Source organism: Microcaecilia unicolor, chromosome 8 (genome assembly GCF_901765095.1).
Source record: "Microcaecilia unicolor chromosome 8, aMicUni1.1, whole genome shotgun sequence".
Lineage (NCBI taxonomy): Eukaryota > Metazoa > Chordata > Amphibia > Gymnophiona > Siphonopidae > Microcaecilia > Microcaecilia unicolor.
In genome coordinates, this window is record NC_044038.1 from 72,290,282 (window position 1) to 72,307,365 (window position 17,084).

The window sequence follows — 17,084 nt, forward strand, 5'->3', positions numbered from 1 at the left end:
CCCTATTGCTCTCCTGGGATGACTGTGTTGCCAGTTTACTAAGAATGCTGGCTTCTCCTACATCCCAATGGCTTGATTTTGTGCGTTTTTCACTTCTTATTTTGAAAATGGGCCAAAAAGATAAACACACAGAGCACAAAAACATCTAGTAAACAGTCATTCAAAAAACAAAAAAAGAGAGGTGTTTTTCTGTTTTGAAAATGGCTATATTCCCCACTTGAAATTTGGATGTTTTTAGCAAAATGTCCAAAGTTGGACTTACATGTCATATAGAAAATGTCCCTTTTTATCTCTCACATGTATACTCAGGCTGGGCTGATCTTTCATGGCCAGGTCACTGCTCACAATGTGAGAGCTATTGCGGCTTCAGTAGCTCATTTCCACTCTACTTCCACTGAATACATTTGCAAGGTGGTTACATGGTCTTCTATTCAGACACCTTCATTGCTCACTACTGTCTGTAGCAGAATTCTAGGTGGGATAGCCGGTTTAGACAAGCAGTCCTGCAGAACCTGTTTACTACTTGAATGCCAACTCCACGCTACAGCCCGTATTTTTCACCAGACTCACTATATGCTTGTTTAAATAAAATTTTTGTATGTCATCAGCCTGGAAGTTAGTGAGTCCCACATGTGAGAATATTAAGCCTGCTTGTCCTCGGAGAAAGCTATTTACCTACAGCAAGTATATATTCTCACATCCCTCCCACCCTAGAGTTGTCTTCTTAGCTTTAGTACTATACTGCTGATCCTGTGCAAAAGATGGCAGGCGGGAAGGCACCTGCATATGCGCGGTGGGGGTACTGCCTCAAAGATTTAAAGTGACAATGCACTTGGCAGTGTCTGCACTGGGCTCTGTGGATGACATCACCCACATGTGAGAAGCTATTCGGAAGGATCATACTTTAAAACAGTCTTCCTGGTTCGGTCACTTCTGCCCAAAGGGTCTTGGAATCTTAAGATCTTTCTTGTAAGGATCTCTTCCTCCAGTTTACAGAGGCTGGGGTGTCCATTTGCACATTCCTGTCTTTACCAAAGGTGTTATCTGCATTTAATTTTAATCAGTGAGTCAGTGGATTTACCTTTATTTTCAAGGGACAAATATGGAGCTCAGTTTTCCTCCTTCAGTTCTCAAGTCTCACTCTGGAGGAGTCACAAGCTCTTGGGTGGAAATTAAAGTCATTTCATCAGCGGATATTTCTAAAGGATTTAAGTGATCCTCTTTATATACCTTTTCTAAACGTTATAGATTGGATATTCTGGCAGGTCTGGATCATTATTCCCTCTAAGCTGAGCAGGAGTCCTCCACCTACAGTCCTGCCAGTGAGGGGTGCTATTTCACTATCACATTTTCAGTAGTGAGGGACAGGCAAGCTCTGCAGTAATCCATGGAGCTTGCCTGTATCTAGAGATTCAAAACACAGTATTGAAGCACCACTCCCTACTGGCAGCAATGCAGTTGGAGGACTCCCATTCAGCTTAGAGGGAACCGTGGTCAGGATGCTTCCTTTGGGCCACCAGTCTTTGAGACAGCGGCAGCTGCTTCTGTCCCTGATCTTTGACATCCTACAAGTGATTGGATTGTCCTGAGGGACACTAAGGAAAAAGAATTTAGGTCTTACCTGCTAACTTTCTTTCATTTAGTCCCACCAGACTAGTTCAAATAACCACCGTCATTTTGCATTTAGCGAACTGTTTATGTTTCAACCATTCTGTTCTACTCTTGAGTTCAGGTTTTTGTGTCTGTAACAGTTTAGAATTATTCATTTCCTTGTTTGAAGATACTAGAAGGAAGAAACTGTATCATTTTATTCACAAAGGCATTATTTTGATATGAAATACTGAATTGTTGGAGCTGCATGCAATCCTTATTACCACAGCACTATTCTTTGTTTTCTATCTCCATCTGCTGGTTGACGGACTCAACAACCCACAAGTGATTTGACTAGACTGGTGGGACTAGAGAAATGAAAATTAGCTGGTAAAACCTAATTTATCCGTATGCCCAAACTGCAGGCTATGCAACATTTGTAATAGTTAACAAAGGGAAAAAAAATCAGATGAGATTGGATATTAGCTTGTAATTTTAGTTTTTGAAGAAACAATGCATGTAGAATTATTAGTGGTAATAGTAGTAGTGTTAATTGTAGTATTACAAATGAGTCAAATGTGGCCTGCCACTTTGGATGTGACTTGCTTGAGACTTTTATTAAAACAATTTTTACTTAGCTACCACACATGATTTTGAAGAACAACAGAGTTATTTGGTGGATATGAAGTCACAATTTCAGTAGAGATTCAGATTTTGATGAGCATGAATCATATGCAAATAGGCTAAAAAATCATATCTCCTGTGCACATATGGATCTCTGATCATATGGCTCACAGCTGGTAGAATTTGGATGTCCTTGGTATAGTGTCATTAAGGGTACACAGTACTTTCACAGAGCCACATAAGAAACAGCCAGTCTGCCTTGGAGTTTACAGTCTAGTCAAGATAGAATCCCCCCCCCCCCCCCCCAAATAGGATATTTTGAGTTATGGCAGTGAGGTCATTATCTGAAGAGCTAAACTAGGTGGGTTATAGGTGAGATTAGTTGAGGAGAGGCATTTAGTTGGATAATTATATTTGTCTTAACTTTTCCATCTTGTAGACATATGATGCATTTAAAGACATTTCAGCTTATTTCAATAAAGAGGAGTGGGCAGAGATGGGGGACTGTGAAAAAATCCGCTACAGAAACATGAAGAGAAATTATGAAACCATGCTTGAGATAGGTAAGCTCACTGTAGTGTCCTGTTCTTTGTTTGTACCAGTGTTGTTGTTTGATGATAATGATTATCATAATCATAACACTTGTTAATCTCCTCTCTTGCACAACTTGAGTCAATGTACAAAATTAAAAAGTTGCACAATTGGAATAAAATGTTAATAATATAAACAGGCTATTCTCCATTACATCAACAAATTGAATCCTCAACTGAAAGGCAGCCCTCATAACCATGCCTTAACCCCTTACAAAAATGTAGATAATTTCTCTCACAGCGGGAAGCCTCAGGAAACTTATTCCACAAAGATGGTACTGCCATGGGAAAAACTCTAGTTCTTGCAAATTGTGAATTCTGAGGACACATCCATGAGTATTGGAATGACAAAGGGACTAATATTCTGCAATATTTTAGTAGATTAGTGATCTATCTGTATAGATTAATCACGTATGGGGTCTTTTACTAAAGCTTAGCTCAAGTTATCTGCTTCAGGGCCCATTTTATTCCTATGGGACTTGCTGCAGATAACTTGAGCTAAGCTTCTTTAAAAGACCCCCATGATTTTTATGTGTCAAAAGGTTCCCCCCCCCCCCCCCCCATTGCAGCTCCTTGTGACTCTGGGCAAGTCACTTAACCCTCCATTGCCCAGAGTTACATTCACAAGGAGCTGCGGGTGGGGGAGGATAGCATATGAATAGAAGTTCTTAAAAAATTAGAAAACAAACAAAGTCAAGAATCTATTGCTAAAGAATATGGTGTTATTCCCAGTCAAATTTCACGTGTCTTGAAGCAGAAAGACCAGCTTCTGGAAGACTGGCAAAACAATACAAATCCACAAAGGAAACGAAAACGGGCGGGAAAAGCTGAGGAGGTAGAAGATGCTCTTATTTGGTGGTTTTCTCGAGTCAGGAGCGGACAGTTTCCTGTCAGTGGTCCACTGCTTATGGAAAAAGCTAACCAGCTAGCTGAAAGTCTTGGATTAACTGAATTCAAAGCCACTGTTGGATGGTTGGAAAGATGGAAGGAGAGGAACAGCATAAAATTCAAGAAACAGCATGGTGAGAAACAAGACGCTGATGACTTTGGTGCTGAAAATTGGGTTGTTTCAGTTCTTCCTACCATCTTGAACGAGTTTGCACCTCGTGACATTTTCAATGCTGACGAAAATGGTCACTACTGGCGATCGATTCCTGATGGAACACTTGCATTCAAACATGCAGAAACTACTGGAGGTAAAACATCGAAGGACCGACTGACGATCTTCCTTTGCTGCAATATGGATGGGAGTGAGAAGTTGGAACCCCTCGTCATTGGAAAGAGCAAATAGCCCCGTTGCTTCAAGAAAGTTAAGCAACTTCCTGTGTCATATGAGACTAACGCAAATTCATGGATGACTGGGGAAATTTGGAGGCAGTGGCTAAAGAAGTTAGACACTAGAATGCGGGCACAGAAGCGTCAGATTTTGCTGCTTTCTGATAATTGTGCTGCACATGGGGATGATGTCAGGCTGTCTTAACGTCAAGGTGGTCTTCCTGCCACCAAACACTACCTCTCTGATCCAACCTGTGGATCAGGGCATAATAGCCAATTTCAAACAACATTATTGGGCTCTTGTGCAACGTCATCTGATGAGCGTTATGGATGACCAGATTGGCAAGGATAAACGTGCTGTTGAACTGGCTCGTAATCTATCACTGTTGGATTCCCTACATATGCAGAAAGAAGCCTGGAATCATGTTACACAGGCAACCATTGTGAACTGCTACAAGCGGGCAAGCTTTGTTAAGGATGTGGAGGGGGATGCAGCTGTTGCAAACATGTCAGATGAAGAGGTTATTGACATACCAGCCGGTGTTACTGAAGAGGAGTTCCATCGCTACGTAGCTGGTGATTACGATCTACAAACAGCTGACGACAGCACTGATGTCGAGATATGTGCCTAAATGCAGGCAACAACGACTGATGATGGAACAGATGAAGAAATGAGCAGCGAGGCACATGCTGATGAAATTCAACAACCTCCTCCTGTCACTTTTGCAAGAGCGCTGGAGAGTCTCAACACCGTGCCAGGGGCGTAGCTACGGGTGGGCCTGGGTGGGCCCAGGCCCACCAATTCTTGGCTCAGGCCCACCCAGTCCTAATCTGCGAGCCAATCGCAGCTCTGATGTTATTTTTGTTTTTTACCGCTAAAGTCGTCGTTAGAGCCTCCGAGCCTCTTGTAGCTGCTCCGTATTAATCTTTTCAGTTAATTGCAATCTTCTTACCCGCAGCAGCGAACGGGCGGCCCTAAAAGCAGCAAGCAGCCAGGCTCGTCGACTCTATCCTTCCTTCGCTTCCTGCCCTCTGTCTCAGCGTCCCGCCCGCTCGAAAGGAAATGACATCAGAGGAAGGCGGGACGCACGCAGAGAGGGCAGGAAGCGAAGGAAGGATGGAGTCGACGAGCCTGGTTGCTTGCTGCTTTTAGGGCCGCCCGTTCGCCGCTGCGACTTGGGGGGTGGAGTGGAAGTGAGCCAGCAGCCTATCCTAGTCCACTGTGCGGAACGAAGCCATTTCGTAAATTTTTGTTTCCACTTCCCTGCGCATCCATCGCCGTTCACTCAAATTAAACACAGCAGGCAAACCTGTGAGCTGCTGCAAGCTGCATCCACATTGTCGTTCTTTATTGAGACAGACAGATGGGAGATGCTGTGAAGGGGGAGAGAGGGGGAGGGAGATGCTGGATAGAATGGGGAAGGGGATGGATAGAAACAGGATGGGCAGGGGAGAGAGGAGAATTGCTGGACAACAGGGATTGCTAGAGGGGACAGGGGAGAGAGGAAATTTGCTGGAGATGGATGGAGGAGAAGGCAGGGGAATGGAGAGTTGCTGGACATGGAGTGGAGGGCAGGGGAAGGAGGAGAATTGCTGGGCATGGATGGAGGGGAAAGGGGAGAGAGGAAATTTGCTGGAGTTGGATGGAGGAGAAGGCAGGGGAATGGAGAGTTGCTGGACATGGAGCGGAGGGCAGGGGAAGGAGGAGAATTGCTGGGCATGCATGGATGGAGGGGAAAGGGGAGAGAGGAAATTTGCTGGATATGGGTGGATGGAGGAGAGGGCAGGAGAGAGGAAATTTGCTGGATATGGATGGATGGAGGAGAGGGCAGGAGAGAATGGAGAGTTGCTGGACATGGATGGATGGAGGGGAGGGCAGGGGAAAGGAAAGAGGAGACTTGCTGAACATGGATGGATGAATGGAGGGGGCAGGGGACAAAGGACATTTGCTGGATATGGGTGGATGGAAGAGAGGGCAGGGGAGAATGGAGAGTTGCTGGATGGAGGGAGGGGAGAGAAGTCAGGGAGGAATGCGCATGGATGGAGGGGAGGGAAGAGAGGAGAAATGCTGGACGTGGATGGAGTGGAGGGCAGGGAAGAGAGGAAAAATGTTGGACAAGGATGGAGGGAAGGAAAGACAAAGGAAGGAGATGCTCATGGATGGAGGGGAGGGAAGACAGAGGAAGTAGATGCACATGGATGGAGGGGAGTGAGGAGAAATGCTGGACATGGATGGAGGGGAAACTGCTGAGTTGAGGAAGGATAGGGACAGGGCTACAGATGGTAGACAGGACACATAAGGACACAAGAGGATGGTGGACATGGTGAGAGAAAAAAATATCAGATGGAAAGAAGACACTGCATGAAACAGAAGACACTGGGACCAAAGCGAATAGATCAGACAACAAAGGTAGAAAAATATTTTATTCAGAATTTATTAATTGGAATATGTCAGCTTTTGGAAATGTACATCTGTGATATTTTGCATGTAAGTTTCAATTTTTCTGGTATTGCTGCATGCTGAGTCTGACTTCTTGAGTTAACTTTCCAGTTCAGTATTTTGCCTTCATATTTTTTGATTTCTAGTTCCTTGTGTCATGTGTTTTTCATGTGTGATCAAGGTGCAGTATTCTGATAGCGTGTAGTATTTGCAGCCCTTTTTGTTTTGCTTTTTTTTTCACGAGGTAGTGTATTGGTGTTTTAGAGCCTAGTGTAATTACAGTTCTGCCTTTTCAAGCATAAGGTTGTAGCTCGTCCTGTCCTTGGAATTAGTGCTGTTATGGTTTAGTAAGGATATGAGTGTGTTTTTGCACAAGTTTGTGTATAGCATTTTGCAGTGGAGCGATTGTGGGATAATGTACCGTATTTTTTGGACTATAAGACGCACTTTTTTCCCCAAATTTGGGAGGAAAATGGGGGGTGCGTCTTATAGTCCGAAGGTAGAGATTTGGCTGGCTGGCTGGCAGGCCGCCCGCCCTCCGAGTTCGGGATCGCCGTCAGGGTTACCTCCTCTTCCCCCCCCCCCCCCCGCCCTGTCACCACTTCTCCCCTTACTCACGCGATCTTCCCTGGTGGTCTAGTGACGTCAGGGCAGGAAAGAGCCCCCTCTTTCATGCCCAGCACGCTGCTCTCCATCCTCCTGTATGCTGCCTGACGGTCTCGGTGAGATTCAAAATGGCCGCCGAGACTGCAATTCTCGGCAACCATTTTGAATCTCGCCGAGACCGTCAGGCAGCAATGCATACAGGAGGATGGAGAGCAGCGCGCTGGGCAGGAAAGAGGGGGCTCTTTCCTGCCCCGACATCACTAGACCACCAAGGAAGATCGCGTGAGTAAGGGGAGAGGTGGTGACAGGGCTGGGGGGGGGGAGGAGGTAACTCTGATGGCGATCCCGAACTTGGAGGGAGGGATTCGGACAAGACGCACCGGAGCACCTAGGTTTTAGAGGAGGGAAAAAGGAAAAAAAAATTTTTCCTATTTTCCTCCTCTAAAACCTAGGTGCGTCTTATGGTCCGGTGCGTCTTATAGTCCGAAAAATACGGTAATTATATTTAAAAATATCAATTTTTCCATTAAGAATGTATGTGGTTATACTGTTGCAGGGCAGCTGTTGGGCAGACTACTTAGAAATCCATCATCAAGTGAATTCTAAAGCATTATTTTGTAGGATCCCAAGAGACACTGCTCATACTTATATAGGCAGTGCGTGCCCACCCATATTAGCTCTGGGCCCACCCAAAATCTCAGGTCTGGCTACGCCACTGCACCGTGCGGGCCTATCTGGAGGCCACTGATATCAGTGCTATGACAGTTTTTACCGTCGGCAGATATAGTCTATGGAACTCACAGACCCAAGAGTGTACAGAGGACTATAACTGATTACTTCAGGTAAAGCCTAATGTCAGTTAACTGAGACTATATACTGTACGTATAATAATAAACAGTACTGTACATATGTTTATCAGATGTCAAGCTTCTTTGGGTCACAACGGTTAAGTGCACGCTCTGGTTAACTGCATGCATTTCTTTGGTCCCAGACCCTTGCACTTAAGCGGATTGCACTGTATATATTTTTGGAGACAAATAATATTTTGGATGTGAATCAATTTGGTTTTTGTTTGAATCATGACACAGAAACTTTGCTTTTCTCTTTATCTGATGTAATTCGAACTGGATTTAATGAAGGTAGATTTTTCTACTTGTGACATTAGATATTTTGGCAGCTTTTCATACTATAAATCATATGATTTTAATAAACAGGTTACATTCAATTGGCTTCTCAGATAAGGTATTGTGTTAGTATGTATCCTTTCTATAGACTAGACAATTCTGTGTAGCTCTAGGTGAAGAAATGTCTGACTTGAGAGAGATAAAAACTGGTGTACCTCAAGGCTCATGCCTATCTGCTGTACTCTTCAATATATTTTTATTACCATTGTGCTGTTTATTGAATTGCTTGAATTTAAACTTCAGGCAGTATTCTGATGATATCCAGTTGTTTTTTTACCAATTGGTGATACAATTAAAAATATGTTTAATATATTGAGTTTAATTCTGACTGTTGTGACTAGCTGGATGAAAGTATAGTGTCTGAAATTAAATGTAAGTAAAACAAAGTTATTGTTGTCACCATATGTTTCTTCTGCTATACCTGGATTGTTCCAATTTGATGGAGAGCTAATTCCGATTGTTAATGAGTTAAGAGATTTGGGTGTAATCGTAGAGTAAGTTGCATATACAGAAAATTGGGAAGGATGCTTTCTTTAAATTGTGATTGATTAGTCATCTAAAGAACTTATTAAATTCTCAAAATTTTAGATCAGTAGTTCAGTGCCTTATAATGCCGTGCTTTGATACTGTAATGGCCTTTTGTTTGGAATACCTAAATCTCAATTGAAAGCTTTACAAATTGCACAATACTCTATTGCTAGAGTTTTAATGGGTACCAATAGGTATGAATATATTTCACCAGTTCTGAAAGCTTTGCATTGGTTACCCATAGAATATAGCATTGTTTAAAATGTTGTATCTCGTATTTAAGATCTTAAGTGGTCAGGTATCTAAAATGTTAGCAGCAAAGTTGCATGTATATCAACCTCCAAGACTTTTGAGATCTGCAGAACAATTAATTTAGATGGCCCATCATATTGAGCCATAAAATTGAGTGAGTATAGAGCAACTATTTTTCATGTAGCAGGCCCTACTATGTGGAACAGTTTACCACTAAGGCTCAAAAAAATTCAGGAGGTGTTTCATTTGTATATGTTAATATCGTTGCCATCTCCCCAAATGTACCTCATTGATTGTATTTATTCTTATATTTGGTCATTTTACAGGTGTTATGCTGTTAACGAAATTTTAAATTCTTTGTCTAGCTGTACCTTGTGAATACTGCCTTAGGTGAACCTCTTCATAAAGGTGGTTATTAAATCCCAATAAATAAAAATTGAAGTAGTATATGCCATTCAGAAATGAAAATGTTTTCACTTTACACTTGCGAGGCCTGAATAGTTCAAATAAGCACACCATTTCAATAAATACGTGTTCCAATGTGTTCTATAGTAAGTAATAACAAGCAGTGCCCCCAAGGAAATGTAATTGTAAACTTTTTGCACATGACAAAAAAAATTTAAATTTTTGCTCACTGCATCCTCATCCTTTTGGGGAAGACCCATGCACACCATTACATTCACACAGTCTAACCGAGTCAAACCGAGCCTGCACAAACAGCCTCAAATTATTGGATGACAGATGGGGGGGAGGGGGGGTTAAGTTGTTTAATCAAACTCAGCTGATGTAACACCTCTTGGCTCAACTTAGAAATATGCATGCCAGAATTCAACAAAGAATCCAATCAGACCTCAGAATCTTGTACTGTTGTCAACTGCTTTTCTTGAAAAATAGGAAAACATGCAAAATTGAGTTATTGCAAGGAGCTGAGCAGTATGTTTATATGTTTTTCTTCTATAGATTGCTATTTTTTTTTCAGGACTGACTGTACCTAAACCAGCCTTCATGTTTCATAGTCGGCATCATCAGAAGCAAGCTTATAACTCCAGTGATTCTGATGAAGAGTGGGCACCCAGACCTTCAAGTAAAGAATGAACTTCTTTGTTACAATTTTATTTTATTTATTTATTTGTTGCATTTGTATCCCACATTTTCCCACCTATTTGCAGGCTCAATGTGGCTTACATAGTACTGTGATGGCGATCGCCACTTCTGGTGTAGCAAATACAGAGTGATATTATGGTGAAAGTTCAAAAGTTACAAACACATTAGGGAGTCAGGGAGGAAGAGTTGCGTTGTGTCCAGTTCAAGATTTAATTTCGTTGTGTTGCAGGGTTTAGGCGTTTAAGTTGTCCTCTTTTGGGTTCCAAGGCCCATGGATCTTCCTCCACTCCCATCCCACTATCTGTTGGAGTTCCCCAGGGATCTGTCCTTGGACCCCTTCTCTTCTCAATCTACACCTCTTCCCTGGGCTCGCTGATCTCGTCTCATGGTTTTCAGTATCATCTTTATGCTGATGACACCCAGCTATACCTCTCCACACCTGACATCACCGTGGAGACCCAGGCCAAGGTATCGGCCTGTTTATCCGACATTGCGGCATGGATGTCCAACCGCCACCTGAAGCTGAACATGTCCAAGACCGAGCTCCTCGTCTTTCCTCCTAAACCCACTTCTCCTCTTCCTCCACTCTCTATCTCTGTTGATAACACCCCTATCCTCCCTGTCCCATCTGCCCGCAACCTCGGAGTCATTTTCGACTCCTCCCTCTCCTTCTCTGCGCATATCCAACAGACTGCCAAGACCTGTCGCTTCTTCCTCTTCAACATCAGCAAAATTCGCCCTTTCCTCTCTGAGCACACCACCAGAACTCTCGTCCACGCTCTCATTACCTCTCGCCTTGATTACTGCAACTTACTCCTCACCGGCCTCCCACTCAGCCATCTATCCCCCCTTCATTCAGTTCAGAACGCTGCTGCACGTCTTATATTCCGCCAAAACCGATATACTCATATCACCCCTCTCCTCAAATCACTTCACTGGCTTCCGATCAGTTATCGCATACAATTCAAGCTCCTCCTCCTTACCTACAAATGCACTCAGTCCGCGGCTCCTCACTACCTCTCCACCCTCATCTCCCCCTATGTTCCCGCCCGTAACCTCCGCTCACAGGACAAAGCCCTTCTCTCAGTACCCTTCTCCACCACTGCCAACTCCAGACTCCGCCCATTCTGCCTTGCCTCACCCCATGCCTGGAACAATCTTCCTTCACCCATACGCCATGCCCCTTCCCTACCCATCTTCAAATCTCTGCTTAAAGCTCACCTCTTCAATGCTGCCTTCGGCGCCTAACCACTCGAGATATATAAAATACCCCAATCTATCCACCCTATCAGACTAACTGTTCACTCGTCCTCTAGATTGTTCACTTGTCTTCAGATTGTTTTCTTGTCTTTTAGATTGTAAGCTCTTTGAGCAGGGACTGTCCTTCTATGTTTAAATTGTACAGCGCTGCGTAACCCTAGTAGCGCTTTAGAAATGCTAGTTAGTAGTAGTAGTAGTAGGATCATTATGGTATGCCTTTTTGAACAGGTTGAACAGGTTTGAACAATGAGACTGTAGTCACACATTTGTTCATTCTTAATTTATTCAAAATTATTTATATGCCACAAATTTAAATGTAGCTTGAACTCTATTGATAGAGTTGCTAGACTTAACTAAGGGGCTTTGGTTGCCATTTTGAACCTGAGTCTGACAAGGTAGGAATGACTGCAAAGTTCACCTCGTCTTGTAAACAGGTTTATTTCACAGCTGGCTATACAAGACTGGGTGACCCCTAGAGACATTTTGAAAGAGCCTTGAGAAGAAGATGTGTTATGGGATCCTTTGAGGCAGCAATAGTGAAACAGGGGGACCCCTGTTGGGATTGTAGCATGAACCAGCCTTCACAAGCTAGATCTTTGTTCATCAGTTACTGTTTTTGAGATAAGCACTACTTTGATTGCTATTTGGGCTCTTTCACAATTTTGTTATACTAGTGAAGGAGGTACAGATGATTGTCTTTTTGGGGGGGGGGGAGGGGAAGCAGAAGTTTGATATTTAATGTTTTGAGTATTCTCAAGTGGAAATTTTCTGACCAATGATAGATTTTCAACCCTAGTTGCTTGAATGTTAAGGGTTGAGAACTTTTTAACTGAGGCCTTTTCTTCTCTTGTTTTTTTTTTGTTTTTGTTTTTTTTAGTATTTTAATGTATTTATTAGTTTATTCATTGGAAACACTCTTTGCTTCTGTAACTGAGTAGGATGTTTTTTGATTATCTGATTTCAGTTACCTCATTATTGACTGGATTAATGTCACATCAGGAAATGCTAGGGAGGTAAAGTTCCTAGATGAAGTTAATGACTGCTTGATAGAGAAGCTGGTTCAGGAACCAACAAGAGGGGGAGCTATTTTAGATCTAGCCCTTAGTGGAATGCAGGACTTGGTGAGAAAGGTAGCAGTTTTGGGGCCACTTGGCAATAGTGATCCTAATGTGATCAAATCTGAGGTAATAACTAGGGCTGCAAATTAATCATGATTAATGCCACGATTAACATGTTAATTATTAATCATAATAAAAAATGTAATCATGATTAATAATTAACTGCCCTCTATCCCCCGCACGCATGGTTAGTCTGGCATCTCTCTCTCTCTGTCCCCGGTCCACCGGCATCTCTCTCTCCCCTCCCCTCACAGTTACCTTTTCTTTTTCAGCAAGTCTTCTTCCATAGTATATGCAGCAGATGAATCCAGGAACTGGTGGGTTGTGTCCATCTACCAGCAGGTAGAGATAGAGATTACAAAGCTGAAGGCAGTGATACCAGACGGTCAGCTCCTCCTTCACCTCAGTATATCTGTATCTCCAGCAGGTGGTAGACGGTGTGTCTCTGCAGCTCCTGGATGCGTCTCTTTGGCCTGCTCCTGGGCCTTTTGGACAATTGAGCTTAGGGGGTGTTTGGGCTCTGTGCCAACTTTAGGGGCATACCTAGTGGCCTGGGTCCCTGCCTCACCCCGTGGTCCTGTTCCTCCCAGAGTTTGGACTGTAGTCTTCCTCACTAAAAAAAAACACTAAAAACCTCTAGTTTATTTATTTATTTGTTGCATTTGTATCCCACCTTATCCCACCTCTTTGCAGGCTCAAAGTGGCTTACAATACATCATGAGTAGTGGAAAAGTGTTAGTAATATAAACATTTAGTATTGCATGATTTTGGTTAGTATGATGATAAAAACAAAGTAGTAGTATACAAGCAGACCTCTGTTTGCTGCTGTTTGTTAAAAGAATTTAGTTAATATACTCACGAATCCCAAGAGATCAAACAGGCTCAAACATAGAAAGATTTTTATTTACTTGCAAGGAGACAAGTTCGGCATAAACTCAGGAAGTTGTCTGATTTATACAATTCCTTCTGTCTTTATATACCTTTTTTACACTTTCTATGTGCAGCTATGCATGAAGCAGTGAACATATTACAATTTTAGACTGTTAGGAGGTTTTCACTAGCTGGGCAGAAGTTTATCTAAAACATTCAGTACTCACAAGGTCAGAAGCTGTTTCTTTTCTACACTAGCTAAGTTATATGTTGAAATGATTAACCCCATAATTTCTCTACATTTCCCTCCTGTTTATCATTGTTACATATGTTTACTCAAGTCTCTAAGATAGATTCCTCTCCAAGACTCTTTCTTTTAGTCCTGGAAATTCATGTAGTCTTGAGATTATTATACCAATGGAAGCTATGTAGTCTCTAGAAGAAGCCCGGCTATCGTCATCTTCGTCGTCAGCCTTTTCATGCTGGTACATAGTCTTAGTTAGGGTCGCATCAATTAGTCTTTGGAGTAGGCCGTGAATACATGGAATGCAGCAGCATCCGCATGTTACCAATATGGCTGCAGCCACAGCAACAGTGGGTCAATACTGAAGTAATCAGGCCACTCCAATTCCCAAACAAATCTTCCATCCATTTGGTGAATGGGTCACTAAAGCCAGAATTCTCTGCCAGTTCCCTTGACAAGGCTGTTAGTCCAGCCAATGCCTTGGTGATGCTTCCATCGGGAGCTGTATTGTTCGGGATGTATGTACAACAAAACTCTCCAAACATCTGGCAAATTCCACCCCTCTCTGCCAGTAGCATATCCAGTGCCCATCGATTTTTTTTCCATACCATCATTGAAGTGGCATTGATTTGTTCAGCGATTCCTTTTATGGCGTCTTGAGTGTAGTTGACAAGTCTCTGTTGATTATAATAGATATAGTTAATCCAGTCTACATTTTTATTAATTGTTACCCACCAGAAGAGGAAGGATTCAAATCCCGCAGTAACCTGGTTCCTTGCCTTGAATTCATTGGGTACCCCTCGAGGCACCCTGATTCATATACACATGTGGGTCAAATGATCTGCCAGGTGTTACTGCCCTCTTCATTCTATGCGGAACTGATATTGGTAATTCCAGTGTTCCTGTGGGTAACATATACAAGGCATAACAACTTGTACTAATGCACATTCCCTGTGCCACACTTGGGAAGATGGGGTCTGAGAAGGAGGTCTCCACACATCCACCAGACATCAGCTCTTCCTTGGTCTTGACTCTGGAACCAATCCAGATGGTATTTACGGTTCTGTTTTCCTGTCAAGTTGACCCGATGATTGCAATATGAGTCTGGTAGTGGCTTCAAATTCTGTCGCTTTCCTCGTTCTTCTATAGAAAAGCAAGTGTAGTTACCTGGGTATGAGGTTACAGTTGGTGGTCTAATTCTTCCTTTAATGGGGGGAAAAAGGTGAGACATGATAAGGCAGGTTCCACTGGGTTGATAACTGCTATTATATAGCTGGGTCATGCACTGCAATCCCTCAGGATCATCAGGACTCAATCTAAAGGGTATGGTCCCCAAGGAAGATCTTGCCTTAGCACACGCCACACAGTCAGACTTGTTTATTTTCCCAGTAGTATACATTACCCATGCCATCCATTCGTTTTTTTCCTGGTAACCTGTTTCAAGTTCCAGTTTTTCTTCAATGGTCAGATTTTCAAATCTGAACATTTTAGGCAGGGAAAGTTCAAAGTTCTCTCGAGAAATATTTTTCTCCAATATTTGGATAAAGAAGTGTCCAATGGGATCAGTCCCGGAGACATATGCTCCCACAGCATATAAACGTTCATCTGCCTTCCGGGGTGTTTGTAAAGTAATTAGTAGTTAATTTCAGTTTGTCTCATCAGTACATTCGGACACTGCTTTTTTTATTATGGAAAATCTGCTTTGGATCTCAGTATCATCTTGTGTTTTTAGTAGGTAATACCCCCAAGGGGTGGAGCTCGTGCTCCAAATAGCTAGGTTCCATATAGTGCATTGACGGGTTCTGGGAGTATTTGTGGGAAGGAAGCATACATACTTGTCAGACCATGTAAGTCTCGCAGCTGCCTCTCATCTTCCTCAGCGAGTTAGTTCACAAAAATCTATTTCCACTATACTGGTCTGACCCTCATAAAAGGTAATTTTTTAGGAGGTTCAGGAAGCCCAGTTTGTGCCCACTCCGTGGGTTCAGTTCTTTTGAGTAGTACTTGAGCCGTACCAACCCGGCTTCTTCTTTGAATGAATTCCCCCTGCATCCGATTGAAGTGGTCTTGGGAATTATTCCCTTCCTGGTCTCCAGGATTTGGTGTCCTTTTGACTGTGTGCATAACCTGGAACAGGAGGATGATAAGAGCTATACTACAGATGGTTCCTAGGACCAACCTGATTGTTATCTGTCTGTCGGTCAAGGTCCTGATTGCTCTCTTCTTTTCCAGTCGTCTCAAGGAGCTCCATACTGTTGTCTCAGTCAATTGTTCACGTGGGTCATCTGGATCAGATGTTAAGGCCTCCATTTTGACCCTAAATTCTCGCTTGGGTTGTTGTTTTCTTCACCGGGTTTTAGATGAGGGTTCCTATTGAAGTACCCTTTGCAGCCGGGCTTACCCTTGCAAGAAGTTGGTCTACTCTGGTTGCCTAATCTCTACTCCTGGTTCTGCTGCCTTCTTGTAGTGTGCGTTCAACTATTTTTACAGCTGTGGGGGTACTCAGGAATACTTGGTATGGACCTTCCTAGCAAGGTGAAGCCCAGCTTTTCCTCTTGATGACCTTGATTAGGACCCAGTCTCCTGCTTGGACCTTTCCAAGCTCAATAAGTTCAGGATCTGTGGACCAAAGAGCATTACTGACCAACAACAGAAAATGAAAAACTGAATGGAAGCGGTAAAGGAATGGCCCCCCAGTGGGTTCGTGTATGAACAATTTCAAACAGCTATCTCCCCTTTGCCTATAGAGGAACCAAGGGTGCCAATCTCTAGTATCTTATATGAGATCAGCCAAAGTGTACCAATTCTCCAGTGTTAGGTCTAGGTAATGATATGCTTCCCTGTTCAAGTTTAAGTAGACCAATCCCATAGAAGTCGATCGTTTCTAAAGTAAGAGTCCCGGGGCCTGTGGTCCAACTGTCAAGTAAAGGTTCACACAATGTACGAAACCTGATGTAAGGACTCCAGGCAGTGTTATCATCAGGACCAGGATCCCAACTGAAGACAGACATGAGAGGGTTAAAATGTTATAGCAATTCTTTCACAAATGTTGGAGTAATAAATGCTCTTTTTATCAACAAAACTGTTGCTAGCAAGGCAGTGAGAATAATAACAAAAGTGAAATAAATTAAAACTCTAGAGCCGTAAGTCCCCAATCATCAATGTTACAACGATCAGTATGAAGGGAGCGTGTTCAATATCACAACATTCAGTATGAAGTATGGCTTATTCAAGTTTTGTTAAACGACATACAGGTAGCAGACTTCAGATAGCTGAAGCAGGAAGTATGGTTTTGCATCTTCACAGCAGCGGCTGATAAGGCCTCAATTCGGAAAGGTCCAAAGTAAATAAGATCCTTCCAAGTTTTGTGTGTGCAGGATCTTCAAACTGATCTGGAAT

General features: G+C 42.9%; 1 protein-coding gene across 1 annotated transcript in view; it reads left to right on the plus strand.

Moving 5' to 3' along the window:
* The window catches only part of PRDM9 (PR/SET domain 9), a 379,759-nt gene that overhangs the window by 88,811 nt on the left and 273,864 nt on the right, over positions 1-17,084 (plus strand). The window contains exons 3-5 of the mRNA XM_030213360.1: positions 2,654-2,777; positions 10,069-10,173; positions 14,424-14,572. Of these exons, the coding sequence (XP_030069220.1) occupies positions 2,654-2,777; positions 10,069-10,173; positions 14,424-14,572 (378 nt within the window). The remainder of the gene's footprint in view (positions 1-2,653; positions 2,778-10,068; positions 10,174-14,423; positions 14,573-17,084) is intronic.